Source organism: Seriola aureovittata, chromosome 4 (genome assembly GCF_021018895.1).
Source record: "Seriola aureovittata isolate HTS-2021-v1 ecotype China chromosome 4, ASM2101889v1, whole genome shotgun sequence".
NCBI lineage: Eukaryota > Metazoa > Chordata > Actinopteri > Carangiformes > Carangidae > Seriola > Seriola aureovittata.
In genome coordinates this window covers 26,256,794-26,279,042 of record NC_079367.1, presented here as the reverse complement: position 1 = coordinate 26,279,042, position 22,249 = coordinate 26,256,794, and the positions used below count along the sequence as shown (strand labels likewise).

At 40.4% G+C, this 22,249-nt stretch overlaps 1 protein-coding gene across 3 annotated transcripts in view; it reads right to left on the bottom strand.

The window, feature by feature from the left end:
- Window positions 1-1,670: 1,670 nt before the first annotated feature.
- caln1 (calneuron 1) overlaps window positions 1,671-22,249 on the bottom strand; it is a 63,598-nt gene continuing 43,019 nt past the window's right edge. Inside the window, exons 5-6 of one of the 3 annotated variants that reach the window (XM_056374826.1) lie at window positions 11,607-11,763; window positions 1,671-5,762 (exon numbers count right to left, since the gene is read on the bottom strand). In XM_056374826.1, coding sequence (XP_056230801.1) covers window positions 5,635-5,762; window positions 11,607-11,763 — 285 coding nt within the window. In that variant the 3' untranslated portion in view covers window positions 1,671-5,634. The remainder of the gene's footprint in view (window positions 5,763-11,606; window positions 11,764-22,249) is intronic. The other 2 variants (XM_056374828.1, XM_056374827.1) reach the window with 2 other exon arrangements.

Sequence of the window (22,249 nt, the reverse complement as noted above, 5' to 3'; positions counted from 1 at the left end):
GTAACACATTTTGTACCCTCTGGGGTTCCTCGCGTCCAAAAAAGGACACACAAAGAAAATGCTATAAAATCATCATATATCAATATTTTTTTCTGCTTTTTTTGCATAAATCTCTTAAACCACTTCAGTTCTGCTCAAACCTACCAAATGATTATTAGTTTTCAGGATTTTAATCCTTTAAATGCCAGTTTGAAGACATGTTGCCTCTTGTTTTATTAAAAAAAACAAGACAGAATATGAGATATTTGCCACATAATACATGATGGAGGGATGTGACATTGTTTTATATCAGAGTATTTTATATCAAGACATTTCTCAAAACCAGAATATGATCAGGGTGACCTTTGAACACTGGAAATAAATCATGTACTCATCCTGGCAGTAGCCCCCGTGGCACTCAAAATTTCCCTGGAATTTTCTAGTTATATAATTCTCTACAACAAAGCCTGTATTTATCAAAGAGGAAAGATAGGCGTAAAAACCTTCAACACTGAGCAGTAAGACAGTTATCGAGGCCTCACTCCAACTAATAGCAAAGCATGGAGCTGCTTGCAAGGATTAATCGCATGTGTGCACAATCACCTGACATCTATTCCACTGTTGAATCTTATCAGCAATATTACACTGCAAAAGCCTTTATTTCATTTTACACTTGGTATTCATACAAAGTCTAACATGAAATATCTCTGGCAGCAAGAAAGCCATGAAATAGCCTCCAGTTGTATCATATCCATTTGAGACGAATGAAACTACAGAAAACAATTGGTTTGAATGGAAAAACTGGAGCAGACAAGTCTGGTGTTGGCTGGAGTTCAACACTGTCAGGAAGAGAAACACAAAATTAGTTTTTAAATCAAGCTAAATATATATCTAAATATATATTATAACTCATGGTTAAGTAAAAACAAAGAATCATTCAGCCCCGGTGCATGTATACTACACTGTGTGTTGTCCTATTTTCTGTTGATTTACACCCTCCTTCCTCTGCTCTTTCAAAAGTCTGCTTCACCAATAAAAGAGTGTGTCCATGTTGTTTAGGCTTTTAATGGCTCTATTTGATAGAATGCCATCTAAATCAATATTGAATAAATAAATAAATAAATAAATACAGCTATGAAATAAATCCTGAAATAAATAAATGAGTAGAAATATGAATGTGTATGTATGCAGAAATATATAAATAAATGTAAATATAAATATAAGTTATATAAATGAATAAATGAATAAATAAATAAATAGCTCTTTTATTTATTTCAGGGGACTTTTATTTTATAATCCCACATTTATTTGTTTATGGAGACGATTATTTCTTAACGCTGCATTTATTTCCCAGCTTTTTATTTCTGTTATATTCAAATGAGGGGGCGTGATTATCTCACAGATTCAGACCAAAGCAACAGCACCAGAAATAATAACTGTGTAAAAATAAAATAAAAGTTCCCTGAAATAAATAAAAATATCAGGCAATTTGTTTATTTACTTATTTATTTAGAAATTTATATAGCTATTTGTTGATTCACTTATAGTTTTACATTTACATATTTACATTTATTTATATATTTCTACATTTATTACCTAATTTATTTATTTCAGGATTTATTTCATAGCTGTATTCATTTATGTATGTATATCTATTTAATATTGATTTAGATGTCATTCCATACCATTTACACTGCACATAAGGGTGTAAAATAAATAATAAAGACTAAGGAACAAATACCACAAAAGCTTAAAGTAGAGATTTACTTGGGAAATGAAGCTTATATGTTTCTCAGTCTCTTACATTACGGACCAAGGGATTATTTAAGTATTTAAAGAGTCTGTACTTCAGCGATTTAAGAATCCATTTGTTCATATCAACTTTTGAAGGAATGTTTGTTGCATAGTATTGGATGGCTTTAAAGTTAAACTGTCCTGCAACCAAAGGTCTGAGGGTTCAGTCCTGATGATGAGGTCCAGTGTAAAATACAACATACAGCAGGTTTAAAAAACACTGTTTTATTGCATCAATGCTTAATCCTTTGACTTTTGTACAGATTTCCGTATTTACAATTTTATAATTATTATGCCTCTAATAAATAGTACAACTCAAAGTCTCTCTCTAGTCTACATGTTTAAATATCGCACATGCAAAGTATGTATAGTATGTGCTTGTCTAATAGATATACTTATTAGCTTTATACAAAGTTACATTAACAAAAACGTGGGATCCAACCACCATGCTACTGAAGAGACACTGTGCGCTTCCCTTTCAAAATAAAACTCTACTTCAGCCATGGAGACATGCAACTGTTCTGCAGAGGGGGCGGGGACAGTTTGATTACAGCAAACCTGTAACCACGGTAACTGCAACTCAAATCCCGAAAGTAAAATTTGAAAAAAAAGAGTTCTTCTCAAAGAACAAATAAATGAAGCACTTTTCCAGTTAGCCGCTGCATGACAGCAGTGACCAGCTGTGAGTTTGGTGGGAAATATCCACCATGTACTGCAAGATTGACAGATTAAAAAAAGAACAAAAACTCCTTTTAATCAGTGTGAAAAAAAATGAAAACCAGTGTGACCTACAAGATTCTGAAGACTGTTCTTTTTTTATTCAGTCTCCAAAATGTCATATTGTTAAATCATCTGTGACTGAAACCTTTTACAGATTCAAAAGGACTTTTTCTGCCATAGGCAAGAAATCTATTCCTATAAATAGACTGTGTTTAAATATGTGTTCGCGTACAAGTGCTGCTCTACCCGCAGTGTCGGTAGACCAAAGTCAAACTATACATTATACATAAAAATCCTCATATTTTAACATTTAATATCAACAATTTCTCAGACATTGTGAATATAATGCTGTGAGAGTCCTGCCTGACATCACATTCCCATAGTGCTTAGAGAGTGAGAAGTACACATACACTGTGATGGGACAAGAGCATGAACAATGTGATCTCCCTTCACCTCTAGATGGCAGTCTTGCACAAACCTACAGCCCTCCTTGTCATTTCATTGGAATGGATGACAGGTACAGTGAAACAACAATAACAACAACAACAACAGGAACAAACCAAATCCTACAGGATCGACATATTTCTGCCAAAAAATGCCCGTTTGATCTTGTGTTTCCGTGTGCGAACAGGGAAAAGCGTCTATATTGTATCGTCTGGTTCACCTCTGTGGAGTTCTATGGCTTTGGCAAGAAGAGTTGAGAGGAAGCAGAAAGGGCCGTCACCGCCTGGCGCCTGACCTGTTTGTGATGAAGCAGCCGCCCCTCCCGCCTGCTGAGCCCCCCCGCCCGCACCTCTGAACCCGAGTGAGCAGAGAGCACCAAGAGTCATGCACATACAGAGATACTGTACACCTTCGACAGACACTTGAGACACTTCAGACATGGGTTACGGTATTTACAGAAGACACTGACTTGATAGCATGCATTTGATAATATGGGTGTTTCTGGGTTAACATGTTGAGATGAGAGTCAGTGCAGGAGTTCAGAGCTGACCTCAGCGGGAGCACAGCGTGTCTTTAAGTTTATTCAGTGCTGTGAGAAAGTCTGCACACCCAACAAAATGATTTCAAATGAAATGATCTGATCTAATTATCTGTGGTCTGTTCAGTCATTTCTGAGCTTCAAAATAAAGATAAATGAAATATAGTGAGTGTTAAAGTAATTGGGTAAATCTGTGAGAGGAACATATTTGGTAAAACTTTCACATCCCATGTTGCTCAGATCTCATCTTCAGGTTGTAGCTTCAGTTTAACTGAAAGTATTTCTGTCTTTAAATGAAATTTGCTATCCCAGCTCTAATGACCTGGAGCCTTGCATCTACTCTACATTCACTTCTATAGACAAGACAATGAAAACAAGCAAATATTCACAACTCTGTTTTTTTTTTTTGTTTTGTAATTTTTGCTTAAAAAGTGACTAAAATTATTAAAAAATGATCAACTTTGTTTGAATTTCAGCTCTACAGTCAACAACAGATGATAAGTGTTTATGTGTACATGTGATAAGGTGCCTTAGTTTTGCACAGCCTTTTATTCTATTTCTTTATTTGAAATTAGCCAGAACAAATGAATAAAACCTAATATCAAAATACAAATAGTGCACACATCACAAACAAACAAAAAAAAGTAATTATCTGATGTCAAACTGTTTTTGAGCACAGGGACCTGAAGGGGATCAAAGCTTTTCACAACACCAAGGTCAGAAGTCTTTAACTCGATTCATGTAGATTTGACGGACAAAAAAAAAAAATCCACCCTGAAACTCTTCTTCACTGTTTAGAAATCCTCCATCTGTGCTGATAAAGCCTCCATTCCCAAGTCAGCCTGGCTGTTTGGTCAGACTCAGATACGGCATCACATCATTTTCCAACATGTCTGAATTTGAGAGCAGATGTTCAAAATGTACAACGAGCATCTAAAGCATTAATGACATGTTAGGTTTCGGTGTCAGTCGCTCAGGATTAAAGAGCAAAGGCTTCATTTAGAGCAAAAGGTGCAATTCAGGTTTTGTCAACCAGAAAACCTCTTGCTATTTCTCTCATGCATCTGTCACTGCGCTTTCCACCTACACATGAACACACAGCTGAGTGCGATGGGTTCACACCTGTTCTCTGGAGGTTGTCCAAAGTCATTTTTGGGAAATATAGGAAATCAACAGAGGTAAAAGTAGACGAGACAGACTGAGAGAAAGTAGGTACACCAAAAAAGTTGAATCAAATCACCTCACAAAATAACTCCTGGAGAGCACTGAGCAACGCAGATAGATGATATAACAGTGAGAGAGCACTGGAGGGTGGATTTTTTTTTAATTAAAAGACACAGTCACCTCTTCTTTGCACTTTGAACAGTGTTCACCCAACAGTATCCAAGAGAGAGATGATCCAAAACTCAACTTTCAGAGCAGCTGTATTCATTCATGAACATCACAAGTCCTGGAGTTAGCTTTTAACACGTTCCTCTCTTGACTGCTTGCTTTGTGGCGCTGTTGAACTGATGCCAGCGCCTCATACCAGCCCCCAGATGCAGAAGTTGAAAATAGAAAGTTGGAGAGCTGAAGTATCGTAGCACCACAAGAGCTCCAGGAGCTGTGGCCTGACGCTTGCAGATCCTTCTGCTTGAGTGGCGGCGAGCTCTGCCATCATTCTTCCAGGAACTATAATAAGGGGGCAACTGTTCCCCCCCTCCTCGCATCCCCTGTCAGGGCCCAGACTGCAGCCCTGGTGGCTCATCAGACTCCTGGTGGGTGGCAGATCTGCAGACACACACACTCACATCTCGCTGGGAAAGGAAGCAGCTCTGAACTTCTGCACTCAATGTTTTTTTCTTTTTCTTTTTACATTATTTTTTATTGCATCAGGGAAACAGAGACGACGGAGTATAATGTGTAATGTCAGCCCTTGAGTGTCCCTGTCAGAGTAAAGTGGGAGGAGTCCTGCATGACTCCTCATGCTGGCTTCATGGTTTCATTGGACGTCGGGCGGAGAGGCGCCGTTCGCTCGAAAAAAAAAAACTAAGAGTAATTTTAAAAATGGATCTCGTTCACGATTATTTGTCGTTCTTTTCCAATCAGCAGGGACATGACCTCACCCACTGGCATGCACATGCAGGCTGGCTTGTCCCCCCCGCTCACAGTGAGCACGGCTACTCCATGCCGTTCCTCAGCATCTGATTGGCTGCGATGAGCATGACGCTGATGATGAATGCCATGGCGAAGGCGCAGATGAGGCTCTTCCTCACACACGTCTGACGGTTCTTCTTTGAGGGGTGAACTGGAAGGGAAATGAGGAGATAAACAGAGAGATGAAGAACATGGATAAGAAAAAGTTCCTCAAGTGCCTTTTTAAAAGATGCTACAACTTTTGTTCCTGACATCTGTTTGAATTGATCATTTTCCGCACCCAGAGAAACAACATAATGAAGACAAACAGAGGAGACTCTGAACACATTTGGAGTGAGTTATTTGTATTGCGAAGTGTTTACTGCTTCAGTTCGTTGGTTAACTTCTCTCCCCTCGGTGGGAGAAATCTGCCTTTCAACCTCAATGACACAAACTGCTTTAAGATGCCTTTGCCAGGAGAAAAGATTTCACTTAAACCAAGTGCAGAAAATGACCCCAAAAAGTCAAGAGTGTGCGGGTTACTACAAGACGGGTTTTGACATCTGATGCCTGGAAAGACTAGCAATAAATAAACTGAAGACACACCTACAGGAGGTTTGGACCAAAGCTAATTTTAATCTCTTTATATATATATGTATATATTTAAGATATAGTCTATTAATGGCAGAGAAATAGAATTCAGCAGAGTGAGTCTATGCTCCTTTTCTGCCCAAATTTATAAACCTGATGAAAAAACAAGTTGCAAAACCTCTGACCAGTAAACAAACCACTCAAATTTATTTGTAAGTTTCTTTTATTCACAATCCTGGTCCACTTCAACCTCACATAAATATCCTGTACAGTGAAAACTCTCCACTGTGTCCCAGACCAAAGGAAATAACTGGAGGTGAGATCTCACATCAGTGTTGCTGGGCAGATTTAACAGCTCTGCTATGGATCCCAGCTGAATGAGCAGCGGGATGCTGGGAAGTGACCAGCAGAGAGGGACAGTCACAATTCACAGGAGCAGACTGACTGCACAGCAACAGCCAGGAATCTGAATACAACACCCAGCTAGTCTGGCAGCTTTACAGCGCACTAGAGGATGGGAATGTATGAACTATGAAATAACACACATGAGCATGGACACTTTAAATTCAGATATTGTAACTTTCTGTGTTAAACGCTCCCTTTAAAAAGGGCACTGCACTAATTTTACACTTTAAGTTCAACATCTGAAAACAGCTGTATCACATCTGCATATCTAAATGGAATGGTAAATGGACTATACTTATAAAGCTCAATCCCGAAGTGCTTCCATCACACACACACCAGTGATACATCAGGGCCAATTTGAGGTTCAGTATCTTGCCCAAGGACATTTCGACATGCAGACTGGAGGAGTTGTTGATCGAACCACCGACCATCTGATTAGTGGACAATCCGCTGTGAAGATGTGGCAGCGAGCAGGTAGGATCTGATGAAAGATGTTATCAAGGTGCATTATGGGAAAATGTAGTATCAAGCATGTTCGGCGCTTGAGCCATACTATAACTACTTTCAGTTACGTGAAAAACGATCATCAGATGGTGGCAAACAACATCAGTGCATAATGATATACACTCATTCAGTTTATTAGGCACGTCTATCTGAAACTAATGCAGCGTAATACAACAGCCCTGCAATAAATGCTTCCTTCAGGAGGGTGTATAATGTTCAGCTTTTGTTGAAACTGATTCAGAGGTATTGTGTCAAACCTTATGGTCATTTTGGAGGAAGCGGTTTGTGGTGCTGTTGAACTGCTTGTACTGAGAGGTGCTTAATGTGGACCTGGACCAACTGTCAAACCTTGTAGGATTTGGTTTCTCTGAGTGTTTTACCTGAAATCTGTTATATTTTTATTGGATCACTCAGACAACAGTCAGCCAATCAGAAGAGAGGCTCAGAGCCTCCTCTCTTCTGACTGAGCTGTTGTTACTAGAGCTCCAGAGATGTAAAACTACATCGAAATGGTTTGTGGGTCTTAAAACCACAAATATATCTTCTTATGGATCAACACTTCAAATAAAACACAGGAGAAGTGTAAAATATGGGACCTTTAATGAGGGTAGACTAAATCATTGTCATTGTGTAAAAGTGCTCGTCCATTATACCCCATTTAAAGACAGAAGATATGGGAGTGCAAATGAATGATAGCATGTTAAGCATAAGGGCATTATATACAAATCCAAGCTGACGCACACATTCACAGAACAGCAGTCCAGCCTCCCTCAACGAGACAATTTTCTGCTTCAATCAACCTCCGGCGCCGACCGGTAACTCAGCAGCAGGCTGCGAGAAGCTGAGATGATTTTACCGGGCCACGGTAATTAGGGGAGCTGGGCCAATGACCCACAGCCACACAGCTCTCCACTCGCTCTATTTTTAACTCTTAATTCAAGAAGCACTGAAGTCATCAAAAAATGCTGCTCCAAAGAAAATGCAATGTGGAAAGTAGGGCAGAAATTGCTACATCTTTTTTTGGCAGAGGTGTTGTGAGTTGGCAATCTCCATTTGAAAAATACTATTCCAGACTCTCATATAATATAAAACATGACATGACATGATTTTGGATCATGCACGGACGAACTTTCGGCCAATTACCAAGGTTATGTAACTGAGCTTTTATCTTGGTTGGACAATATGTTTTTATTTTTTTTACACACTGCTCACACACACATTCACACCATGAAGCTGCCGAGTAGAATCACGGTCTCATCTGTTGATCGTTTGAACCGGAGTAAAGGAAATTAAGGAGCAGGGAGAAACTCACTCTCTGCTCAGTTTTATCCTGCAAGTGTGGAAACTGAACCAGTGACTCTTTAGCGAGAACCTGTTTCTTCCAAAATCACAAAATGCTCCACCTACTCCACACCATTTAACCACCATGTATTGTGGGTGAGATTATTTCACATATTTTTCAGTATAAATCACTATTATTGTGTCATTTCCTTGAATCTAGTGCAGCAAAGTGCCTTATTCTCTTTACAGACACAGACACTCATCTCTAGAAGAATTTGAGGCAATTGCAGGATTGTTTTTGCAGGTCTACTGAAATTCCAAAGTATCTATAGTTGTATAAGTAATGGTGAGTCGAACGGGGTGTCGATGGAAAGACCATGTGTTCAGCTAATGGCTGGACTGCAGGGACGGGAGGAGAGGTCTTGTGGTCCAGACATTAGTTCTCAGTCCAGTTGCCTGAACCTGCTGTCAGCCTCATAAAACACCTCCTCAGCTGCCTAAAGTAACTTCACCACTGCCAAATATCCACGAAGGGTTTTCTTCAGTTGGACCGCTGTGCTCATAAAGGTAATGAAGTGTACGTCAGTCTCCAGGCTGTGACTTGCTACGTTCACATGTGCTCCAAATGCATTTCATCGCTCTGTGGATTTTCAGCGGCGATGCTTATGCTAACAATCATGCTGCACGTAATTGTTTATTTTATAATAATCGTTTGATTTTCTGTTGACGTCTCGGCCCACATTTAATTCCCCACTGGAAATTTGGAAGGTGACACAGTGATTTTGTATTTTGTAAGTTTGATTTATTTTTTTTAAAGGGGCAATCATATATTTGTCCAGCTGTTAGCAGGCATTGCTTCTCTCTGTGTTTGTTCAGTGGGAACAAGGAAGATCTGAAAAACATGCATCACCATACATTTTTAATCGTACTGGTTTCAGCAATGGTGAGTGTCTTGCCACAAAAGTAATGTGTATTGAGACAGCTAACAGGTATCCAAACTAAAATGTATGGCCTGTATGGTCACCTGTAGTGACATTCAAGGAACAAAGTAGATTTCCACGCTTGCACCTGGCTGCCAGTCACACCCCGAACAGCTGTTCCTCAGCGCATTATGCTATTGGTGCAATTTGTTCAGCGATGAATCAGTGCCTGGTGAGCTTCGGTGGATCAGTGGTTACATTCTTTATTCTGTTGTTTCTCAGCTCCACACATATTGATTCCAGAGCGAGGTGAAGCCAGAGGGAAATCAAGTGCCTCTTATGCTACCTCATATATCAGAAAGCTGAGGCAGTAAGTACCAGAGGAGCATGATGAGTGGTGCTCAGTATGAATCGCACTGTGACACGGTGTATTGATCTGTCCATGACTGAGCACATTTTGGTGTCCCTCTGTGGCAGGTGGTACTCATGGACCTTGGGGCAAACAGATGTGATTGCTGTCTAAGATCTTGCGGTGGTCAGTCTTCATCATAGACTCCTTCGGAATATCATGTTGTCATCACTCCACGCCAGTTTAAAGACCCGGATAAAGTGTGGGAGCAATCCGTGTCCATCCTCACTGACACCGGTGTCGGCCCAGTAGATTCCCCTGTAGGAACAGGCCGTATTCACAGGCAGCTGGTGTCTGTTCAAGAGGGACATGAAGGGCTGTGGAATTTCACTCATACAGTATTATTCATGTTGCAAACACTGCATAACAAAGCGGGCTGGGACCCTGCTTGATGCTGCCTTCAGGACATGTAGGAACTACTAATATTATGAGTCGGCATTTCCTACAATCAAATTCACCAGAATGGTGTCGGTGTCAGCTCGCCACAAGAGGCCCGGCAGTGGGCCAAAGGTTAAAGATGAATGCTTTCAATTTTAAGTTTCAAATTTTAACTTTGCATTTACAATTTAGTTTTTTGTTTGTTTGTTTGTTTGTTTTTGTTGTTTTGTGTTTTTATCAGGTATTCTTCAGTACGTAAGTGTAGGCATGTGTATATGTATGTGTATATGGATGTATGTGTGTATATGTACATATGAGTGTGTATGTATGTGTGTCTGTGTATGCAAATATGTATACTGTATGTATATATGTATTGTATGTAAGTTTCAAATTTTAACTTTTCATTTACAATTTACTTTTTGTATTTGTTGTTTTCTTTTTTCACTAAGGTACATACATATATGTGTGTGTGTGTGTGTGTGTGTGTGTGTGTGTGTGTGTGTGTGTTTGTACAAATTTGTATTTATTTATTTTTGTATAGAAACATATTTATGCGTGTATATATTTTTTTATGTGTCTCGTTTTGTTTGCCCGGGTGCACAGGGGTGGAGGGAAGGGATGGGGAACATGAAGATACTCAGTGTACTGTTTGTAGGCTGTAAGATGTGGAAGAAAAAAAAAAGAAATGAACAAAAGCTTTTCTCCACCCATTAATCTCCATAATAACCTGTAAATCTGTTTTGTCTTTGCAAAGACAGCAAAGCTTTCCGGTCAAGGTTCACCGGCAGACAGAAAGAACAGCGGGATGTGCATAGACTTGTTCAGAGGGTAATAATGTTTATGTGAACACATCTTTTTGGCTGGTGTTTAGCAGCAACAAGCATCTGCTCAAAATGAGCTTGTTAACACAGTGACCCTGCACATATGTTGGTAATATATGGTAACACATGGACTGCATACTGAGCACTGTGACACTAGGCTGTCTCTAAGCCTCGTTTTCCGTTCAAATCTAAATGTTTCATGTAAATTCAGTTGCTTTTTAGTCTGGTTATCTGATCGAAATGTTCTGTCTGTCGAGACCAAAAGCAGAAAAAACTCAAAGGGCTGACTCACTGAATCTGAAGCCAAACCAGGCGTACAGTGTGAAAACAAAAATACTTTCAAATAGAATTTGTTTGAAAGAAACAACAGTTTCCTGTTTTAATGTTGAGAGAGTAAAAAAGACCCAGAATACCCTCTGCTGCTCTGGTATCCATAAATCTTGGATGGCTAGTTTTGCAGAGCGAGGTCATGTATATTTCATCTGCTTCACTTCAGAACAGGTGACCAGCTGACGATCGTCCCCACAAACGCTCGGTATCAATAAATCAGCAGGTGTACAGCGAATTCTTCCTGACAGCATGGATTATTTTCCTTCTCACTACACACACACACACACACACCACCGTATGTATGTCTACAACACACACACACACACACACTTGCATAAGTGCCCGTGTATGAAGTTAGCTCAGCCACTTTCGCTCACCTCCCTCAAACTCTGTCTGACAGTTCCCAGAGTTTTCCTTCAGGCTCTCTTCCTCGTTGATGATGATGTTCTCGATGTCCTTCATGGTGAGGTGGTCGCGGAAGGCGTAGAACAGGATGTGTTTCAGCTCCTCCAGGGTGATCCTCTGCATGTCGAACTGCAGGAGGAAAGTGAGGAGATAAGATGAGATGAGGAGATTTAAAAAAATAAAAATAAAAAAAGAGGCAGTTTTCCTTTCACATAAATAAACTGTGTGTACAGCTGCAGTACGCCCAGCAGGACAGGGTATGGACCAAACAAGTACTAATTCAAGACAACAGGCCACAACTCTCCCACAGTTTCAGGATCAGTGTGCCGGCTTAAATAAAACAATGCAAATAAAAACCCCATCACACTCCATGGCGCTCATTGAGATTTTAGCTGCACTCAGCTCACAATAAATGATGCACAGAAAAAAGCCCAAACGTATAAATCATCATGCATGTTCTAGTAATTTTTTACCATGACACCCCGGTGCCTCTCGCAGACGTCACTGTAATGCATTCACTTTAATCAGAGCGTAGCACGAAGTTGGTGCTTTGATTAAATTGAATGTGCTGGAGTTATGGCCTGAAAGTGATTGATTTGTTGCTCAGTTTGAGCATTTACACAATTCAGTCCAAAAAAAGGCGCACGCACGCACACACACACACACACACACACACACACACACACACACACACCTCAACTTCTAAAGAGGTTTGAAGGTCTCACTGAGGGCAAAGACCAAGTGCAAAGTTTTTGTTTGGAAAGTTGGGCGGAGCTTGATTGGTTTATCATGCGTCCCGCTCGAACACGGTACTTGACACAAAAGGTGATATCATTTTCTCTGTATTAAGATGCTAAAAGCATGAGAGCAGCTGACCCTAAAACTCACATTTCAATCACTGTAATGGCCTGACACGAGTTTTAAGGACAGTCTGGAGCATGATGCCACAGCCAAGCAATCCTGTTACAAAAATGTGTTGTCCCCGCCCCCCCCCCCCCCCGCCCACCGTGACCTTGTTTTTTCAGGGCTGGACTGGACAATAGGATACAGTCTCTTCCAAATTCTGAACAGATTCAGTGAATCTAATCTGTGACATCAAGTCAAATCTTTCTATGCTGCCTCAGAGAGAATGATGAAAAATGACAGGCCAAGGTGACTGGAGCTGCAGTGGACAGACTGACAGCACCCGAGTGGATCCAACAGCAGATATGGACTCATTTTATGGTTAGTGTAACTTTTGAAATACGTTTTTTCAGGGGTGTAAAAGTTCTGACAAAGCAGCTTCAGGCTGCGTCAACATACACTGAAACAGATTTTCTGGCTTTGAGAGATAAGTTGGTGATTGTATTGATGGAAGCAGCGCATCGACATTTTAACATGTCCTCAAAGACAGGGAGAGTAGATGTGACTTTATTCCATCAATCCCTCTGTAAAATATTTAAACACATTCTGATCTGATCTCAATTCCAAAATCCCAGAAAGGTAGATAATTACGTAAATCACATTTATCTTCAATAGCAGTTGTTATCTCTCCACCTCAGAGTGAGCTAATGAACACTCGCAGCAATCACACCTCAGATGTTAATCAGGTTCCGTGAAGATTAATTATTGAAGCTCGTTAAAAGCTTGGGTTTAATGAAGTATCTTTTGTTTTCTGGGTCATTAATCACAGGAGAAATTAAATGTAAATGTTTCCAAAACAAAGGTAAAATAAAACTTAAATAATAAGGGCAGAGCAGAATAAATGTTTATTCCATCTGTAAACATTAGATCGGGTGGTGAAAATCGCACCAGACAGGACTGAGAGTTTAGTTTTAGCCTGAAATAAAAATGCTTATTGGTTTTCTTTGCAGAATAAAACATTCAAACAACATATGAAAGTTTGAAATAATGCAGTCACCTCTACTACAGGTATTAGTGCTAAAACTGCTACATTACTACTACAAAACTACTATCAATCTACTAGCACTGCTTCTGTTACTGTAGTATTGCTACTTTTATTGGATTCATCGCACTTTTGTATGTACTCTTTCATCTATTTACTGTCATTTAAAGGTCCCATATTGTGTAAAATGACATTTCCATGTGTTGTTTGGTTATAAAGCAGGTCTAGGTTTTATATTAATACTGTGAAAGTATCAAAGCCTCAGTCCACAGAGAAATGCACACAGCCTGTATTCAGAACCTGATCCTTAAAACCAGCCGTCAGGACTTCTGCAACTTTGTTATATTGTGAGCCTTCTGATTGGCTGACAGACCTGTTGCAACTAGAGCTCCAGAGAGAAGCCTGAGAGAGGAGATGTGAAACTACACTGAGATGGTTTTTGGTTCTTAAAACCACAAATATATCTTCTTAAGGATCAACATTTCAAATAAAACACACAGAAAGTATAAAATACGGGACCTCTTTAAATGATCTAATTGTATTAATAATTTCTCTGTAATGCTACAACTGATAGAAAAACTACAACTATGAAATATATTGATGAGAAAAAAACATGCAGTACTGTATCAAGGCTGAGGTTAACAACAGCTGAACTATAAATTAATGGGCTGTATTATTGAGAAGACTCGCATTACTGACTCCACTACCGCTCACAGGTCCTAAAAACACGCTTCATTAAATTCTTCAACTACAGTATGATGGAATCTGATTGGTAGTCGACCACTGTAACTCCAGAGACCTTCCTGTCTTTGTTCATCGTCAAACGCTGATGAAAGCATCACAAACTTATGTCACAAGATGTCTTACACCCACAGACTCAGTATTCAAGGGGAAGGTGTTCTGATGCTAATGAGCTGCTGCGCAAACTCTAGCACAAGGTCTTTGTGTGTCTAATTCCTGTCACCTCTCATGTGCAACAACCTAAAACAGATGTTCTGTTTATTGTTTCTGAAACAGACGTCAGGTCCTCCAGGCAGCAGAGCTCTGTTCATTCCTCCTCTACGTCTCCGTCCGGGGAACAGAGAAGGAATGAAACGATAACCTGTCCTAAGCAGTCGGATCCACCTGGAGCGATCCTGCAGCATCTGCCACTTAAAGTTACAGCCGGCTCCTCTGTCACATCTCCCCAAGGGAGACAGGTCGGTGGCCGAACTGTATTTACCTGACCTTGGTCCAACCTTGCTGCCTCCTAATGACGCCATCGCTGGGAGACATCAACAGACTACCGGAGCATCATTTGCCAGGGAAAAGAGGAGCGAGCCGGGGGATAGATTCATTCACTGAGCACTCCAGCGGCAGATAAGAAAAAGCCATTTTATTTCCTATTTCCACATCCCACTGACTTGCTAAGACAATGTTCACATTCAAGCATGGAGTGACCTTTATGAGAGGATTGGAAATAGAAAAATGACGCCCCTGCACCTAAAGTGACTCCTACAGAAAAGATCTTCAGTGGGACACCCAGCGTTGGGTGAGTTACTATTTTACACTGAACCTCGTGCACAGAAAGGAAACCAGTGTGAAGTGCACTAACATACCTCAAGCACAGAGTCGACTGGAAAAGTTAGAAATGTCACATGCTGTTAAGACCTGATGGTTGAAGCCCTGACAGAGTGATGCAGGTGATGATGGAGATTTGCACAGTCACTAAAATCTCTACTCACTGTTCTAATGTAAAAGCAGTTTCCATAACAACAAGATACAGAACACTCCAACTCTAATATATGATGTCTGAGATGCCAGTGGTCTGATTGCCATGAAACTGTCCAGTGTTTACTAGAACTGAATTCTAGACAACATTATGGGCGAGGGATAAATTTTGCATCAGTATCATCAGGTTTTTAACAACACAGGATCACTGTGATCGTAATAAGTCATTTTAATATTTTATTTCTCTTAATTAACAGGGAAAATACTTCATCAGAGTGAAAACAGATGGACCTGGGTGACATGACATCACAGAGCGTGCATCCATATTTTAAGATAACATCACTGATGAGGAGGCTGCATATTAACGGTTTAAAATAACAACATTTTATGTTTTACAGCTGTAATACTACCAGTTTATGTTTGGTAACAGTTGGTGGAAACGATGACTGGCCCCCTGTGTTACTGATGGCTTTTTAATGACAAAAGTCAGGCCAGTTTTGGTTACCTTTGTTAAACCTTACATCTTGTTACCATGGCGCATCATGACTGACATGTCACCATGGCACTGAGGATACAAATGCTCATTGGCACACAGGCTGTTTTCTGTCTTTTTACATCCGTATTTTGTGTTGCTGTGTGTCTGGGGATGGTGGATGCCTGTGATGCAAGACACATTTCCATGAGAGCAGATTATAGAAGAAGTATTATTGAAAAAACATATTATCATCTATAACAATTTCTTCACTGGGGCATCATCACAATTCAATAAAGCAATGATTACGATAAGCATTTAAGGTGCATAATGGAGCTCAAGCTACGGAGAGGCGCTGGGGTTGATTTTCCCGCCCTGGCTGGAACACTGTCCTTGGATTAAACCATGAACCTTTTCGATTTTGCTCGACTGAGTGCTTGCCTGTTCTTCACACTGCCAAGTGCATTTAGGGTCGAAGATGAGGGAGGGGAGAGACTCTGAAGAGAAAGCTCTGTTCTTCTCTACACTCCTAAATGAGGCGTATTCAGCTGCTAACACTCAGAGGCGGCGAGAAGGTGCCAAGAGCCAGCATCAATCCATCTGCTGAGTTCAGCCCTTTGCAGTACAGCCAAATTATGCAGTCACAGATAATGCTCTGCACACACTGTAGAATCCAGTTACATGCGTTTGCTAAGCTACGTTTTAAGGTGATCGATGGGCAAGACATTTGTTTTTAATGGCAGAAATATTATTGCATCTGTAGCTGGAGACAGGCTCATCCTGAAGCATTACTGGACTGAAATGCAGAACAATGTGGTGAAGCCACAGACACACAGATACAGACGTTTACGACCTCTGCTCCTAGAACTCTCTGATAAATATACAGTCTCTTTAAATCTGTCAGTTCATGTCTGGAAACATGTGAAGTGCTGTTTGGCAGGGATCTGACTCCTGACAGTAACACAAACTACTATTACCACTACTACTACTAATAATAATAATAATAGTAATAATGTTATATAACCTGTGGATTTTGGTGCCATGCTTTGCTTGAAAGGAAAGAAATCACAACACTAAAGTAGTGGAGAGGATTTTATATGAGCTTGATAAGGGAAATATTATATCATTTAAAGGTCCCATATAGTATAAAGATGTCCAAGTGTTGTTTCATTATAAAGCAGGTCTAGGTTCTTTATTAATACTGTGAAAATATCAAAGATCCACAGAGAAATGCACACAGCCTGTATTCAGACAGTGAGCCTTAAAACCAGCCATCAGGACTTCTGTAACTTTGTGATGTCACAACAAAGCTACTCAGCCATGCACCAAGCCCCGCCCACCTAGACACACCATCCAACCTTGCAGGATTTGGTTTCACTGGGTGTTCACCTGAAATCTGTTATATTTTTATTCATTCACTCAGAAAGACCTGAAAGACCTGTTGTTACCTGAGAGATGAGATCTAAAACTACATTGAGATGGTATTAAAACCACAAATATATCTTCGTATGGATATCAACACCGGAAAAGTGTAAAATATTGTGTGCAAAACCTTTAATATTCTAATATTTTCATGAGGTTAAATTAATAACACAAATATACAAAGTTATAATGAACAAAGACTCCTGGAAGAACCTCTAAAGCTGTAAGAAAAGTGTCAAATCCTGTGAGGTCAGTTGGGCACTAAAATGAACTAGTGCAAGCCTCAAGACACAGTGTTGACAAGAAGTCACACTGACAACATTGAGATTGAGGCCGATACGTGAACAATACCTGCACAGCCCATATAGTTGTGTCTTTATGATTGCTCCACAATATCAGAACATGAAAAAAAAAATGCTGTGTTAGGAAAAAATAAAGTTGAAGAAGAGAAAATCTTATCCAAGCAACTGGATTTGACATCCAGGAGACAATGACAGTTCTCTTCCCCCAAACAAAACTGCATCCTCTTGCACTTTGGGAAGTTGCAGCCGTCAGTTCAACAATTTCAACATCTCCTTTAGACTCTGTGCAGACCTGACTTGCATCGTCATCCAGTCAGGAGTCATACACTCAGCTGATGAATATTTGTACATGAACTTAAAGGACAGGTTCGACCCATCAGCACTGACAGTGCAATGAAAGTTAACAGGTTGAGACGTTGACAGCCCAGCCATTAAGCACTGACCCCATTAGCTGCCATATGTGAGAGAAGTGGTAAAGTAATGACTCGTCACTGCTCGATTCCATCGAACAATCTCTGAGCAATAACTTCTCAGGACATCCCTCCTGCAAACCTCTCCACTTCTCACGGCTGGTAAAAATTTATTGCCAGGACATTTATTATTTACAGAGCAGTTTATATACACTCTTACATTATTCACATCACAGTATCTGAATCTGCTGTTTTCCCATAATGCCAGTTCTCTCTCTCATGAATTCTCACGTTCTCCAACTCGTATAATGACACTAGTGCAATTTGTAGCCTTAATGTATTCCACACAGCTCCAGGCAAAGTCTTTTGTCTACACAGTGTACAAATTTGTTCCTGTTCATCTGTCCTGTTGATTTTATGTTATCACATTGAAGCTTATTAGATTGTTCATATTTATCCGCATCACTGTCACCAAAACTAATTCCAACACATTTATTGTTAATCAAGCTGATAAGATTAGTGAGTTATTAGTTGATGGATAGAAAATGATCTCCAACTGCAGCTATTTAGATAACTGATTCATCTTTTAGGGGATGTTTGAGCAAAAATGCCACAAGTTCCACTTTCTTAAATGTCAATATTTGCTGGTTTTCTCATGAATAAACAAAATGATTTTAGGTTTGGACTTTTGTTCAAACAAAAAGCAACATAAAGGCATTACTCTATGCTTTGTGTTATCGACCAAATGATCAATTAATTAATCCAGAAAATAAACAGCAGATAAAACAATAATGAAATCAATAGTTGCAGCCATAAATGTTCTTAAATTATGGAATCATTATTTTGATTCTGACCATTTATAACATCTGTATTGACCTAAATACTCTATGTATCTAATCTGCAAATTAACTTGGTATATTAACAAAATATCAATTACTCCTATTGCTATTAATTACTGGACACTGTAACTGTAGGATGTAACTGTATTTCATTTCACAGGACATATCACAGTTATAAGCTCAGTATATTCATTATGGCCTCCTCTCCGTGCTTAACGCCCAGGCCCAACACACACACGTTGGTTTCCTTGTTAAAATGAATACTCAGCATCTTTATCGATCTCTGCTTTTAAACAGTGCTTCCACCCGGCCCCTCCCTTAAAAGGCCCCCAGCCTTCAGGAGAAATTTATGTCTCCATTACCACTGCGTCATCCAGCCATCAAAGGGCAGAAGATTCATTAAAGGAAAAAAAAAAAAAGAAAACATAATGTGTGCCATGAGAGTCACAACAGGCGGGAAAGTAAATAGGAGCTCGTATCTCAAAGTGGTCACTGACTGAACTGTTGGAGGTGACAGAAACATTGGCCACACGGTGCGTTGATGAAAATGACTCACTTCCATTGTGACGGACTGAACTTTTACACGTTAAGGCCCCGAGGAAAACGAGCCAAACCGCTCTGCTGAGGTCTGTAACCTCTCCGCTCCAATAAAAACTTCAGTGTGGTCAAAGCCCTGCGATCTACAAATGTGTTTTTGTGGCTTCTTCAGACACAAGCAGACAACAGAAAACTCTGATCAAAGAGGGAGAGACAAATGTCACATCAGGTGTTTAACCGTGTGTGAATCCCTCAGGGAAATCTGTTTGAACCTCGGGACAGAGCGCGATACTCTCTCTTCACGAGGTTCACTCACTTTGCATTCACTCTTCATTTGCTGCGAACACAGTGACGTGATGCCTTTGCCAGCAGCAAATCAAAAGGACAGCAGTCTTTAGATGGCTTAACTTTGACAGAAATCTGAGAAGAAGGTGAGGAAAGAAGGGGATCTGCCTAAAGCCACTGAGCGAGCTATCAATAGCCAATTACTGTTAGTATGATTAATCAAGGAGAAATTACTCTCATTAACCCCTGGAGTGGAGCAGCCCAGAGGAGCAGCCTGAGGGTCACAGCCCTCATTAGTGGCATTCAGAGGATCTATATGTCCTGCCTCGTGTAATTCATTGCCTTCGCTGAGGAAGAACGAGGAACAGAAGAGACAGAAGGCAAGAGGGATGGTGAAAAGAGGAATGAGTCGGGGACAGCAGGAGACACAGGGGGATGAAGAGGTAGAGGGAAAAAGTGGGAGAGCAAATTCATTCTAAGCACAATTTCACTTGGAGGTTTAACATTCGATTGCAGCTTCAACGCAAACCTGAAAATATTCAGCACAAGCTTTAATTAAGCCCCAAAGGGCAGAAGCAGCTTCTGTCAACAGGAACCGATGATCAACCATATTCCTCATCTCCAAACTTTTTTTGTTCTCACTTTGACCAAAACCTAATTAAAGCCCAGTCCAACGCAAGAGCAGCAGATCCAGTTAGCGTGAAAGTGAGATTATTTCACCTCAGACACACACTGAACACTGGAGCGAACAGATGTGCAGTGAAGACCTCGGACTTTGACTCTTTTGCCCTTTTTTTCCCCGTTTCTCTCTGAGCAAAGTCATAAAAAAACAACATCCAATGTCAAAAGCAGGGAGATGCATCGACCCACCTGCTGACTCTCAATTCTGAAATTAAAATCATCTCCACAGAAATGTCACATTAGGCGCTCTGTTTTATTATGTGGAGAACTGCAAAAACCCAGGACTCAGAGCCCACGCTTAAAAGCCAGGGGAAAATGTCAATTTGTGCAGTATTATGAGTTCAGCTCAAAACAGGTTTAAAAAAAACAAAAAAACCTGAACTCCAACCATGTGAGGAAATGCTAACAAACCTAAAACGTTAAATGATAAATGAGGCACATTGGGCCTAAATCTTTTGAAGGTATGCATTCATCCATTCACTATTCATCCCCTCACGAGACTTTGAAGTGCAGCTTAGAAAAACCAAAAAGCAGGTTAAACTGCATCTCAGCCGATGTCAGCGTGTTGATCTACGCTGTGAATGGATGAACACTGAGAAGCCGAGCCTATGTCTTTTCGATTGCATTTAGCTGACAAATTATTTTCTCCACACATCTAAAAAGGATTCTGCATTGTGATTACTTAGAAGATAAAAATGAAGAAGCCCCCCCCGAGGAAATCCAGCGTGTCAGTCTAATGCAGTCAGAGGCATTTATTTTGATTGACAGATACATCATTAAAATTCTGGGCACTCAGGAGCACAAATGATCCTCCAGTGTGTGTGTGTGTGTGTGTGAGAGTGTGTGTGTGTGTGTGTGTGTGTGTGTGTGTGTGTGTGTGTGTGTGTGTGTGTGTGTGTGTGTGTGTGTGCAGCTATGTGTGTTTTAAGTTAAGCGACTGTGCAGTAATGTGTTGCTGACACTTATCAGAGCTGCGGTCTGCATGAGAAAGAGCTGTGATGAAGTGAATCACTGAGGTAGCCAAGCTGACTCACATGTAATTAAAGCTCCACGGAACATAAGGGGTGGGGGGTGGGATTGATGAGGAAGATGGAACAAAAATTGTCACATGTGGACAAAAAAAAAAAAAGGCTCTTTTAAAACATGCGGAGAGGCTTCGTATGATACAGAGAGCAGGCAAAAGGAGGAGACAAAGTCAGATGAGCTTTCACTTCTCAGGGGGCCCGAGGGTGTGTGTGTGTGTGTGTGTGTGTGTGTGTGTGTGCGTGTGTGCTGCTGCTGCTGCTCCAGCTCTACAAGCAGCAGAACTTCAAACAACACTGTCCATGTTTTCTCAGCACTGGGAGACGGAGAGTTATCAGCCTGACTCACCGCACACAGACCGATTGGCACAGTAACGCTGTGCTGCCGAGCACTCTCGCCACATTTACATCAGTATTCTGGATTATAGCTCAAATGGTTAAGGTTGGATGAGGTTAAGCCTCTTACTGTATTCTGTATATATTCTGCTTTATTTGTGTCCATTAATTTACAATTACAAAGGTTATTTTGCACCCAAAGGTGAAACCTGTCAGTTTTCAATCAACAAAAATCACCATGTCATGACGAGTCCAGGATAAGTGCTATTATCAAAACACTGCATACATTGGCATAATACTGACAAGTGACGAAGGAAAGGAAACTAGAATTACTGCCTTGTGGTTGTGTGCCTCTGCCAACAAACCAGCCAAGATGCAGGAAATATGTTCACAATCTCCCTTTTCTGGGCTACAGCAATGAATAATGGCCAGAGCTGTTTTTGCAGAACATTATGATGTCACAGTGAAGTTTACCTTTGACCCCTCAGATACAAAATGTCAGCACTTCATATTAATCTTATAGACATTTGAGTTAAATTGTGTCATAGTTAGAGTATGAATTTGTGGGTTAAGATTAATTTGTGTGTAAGTTAATGTTTTGTGAGGTCACAGTGACATTTGACCTCTCACCACCAAATTCTAATCAGTTCATCCTTGAATTCAAGTGAATGTTTCTGCCAGACTTCCCTCAAGGCGTTACTGAGATATCGTGTT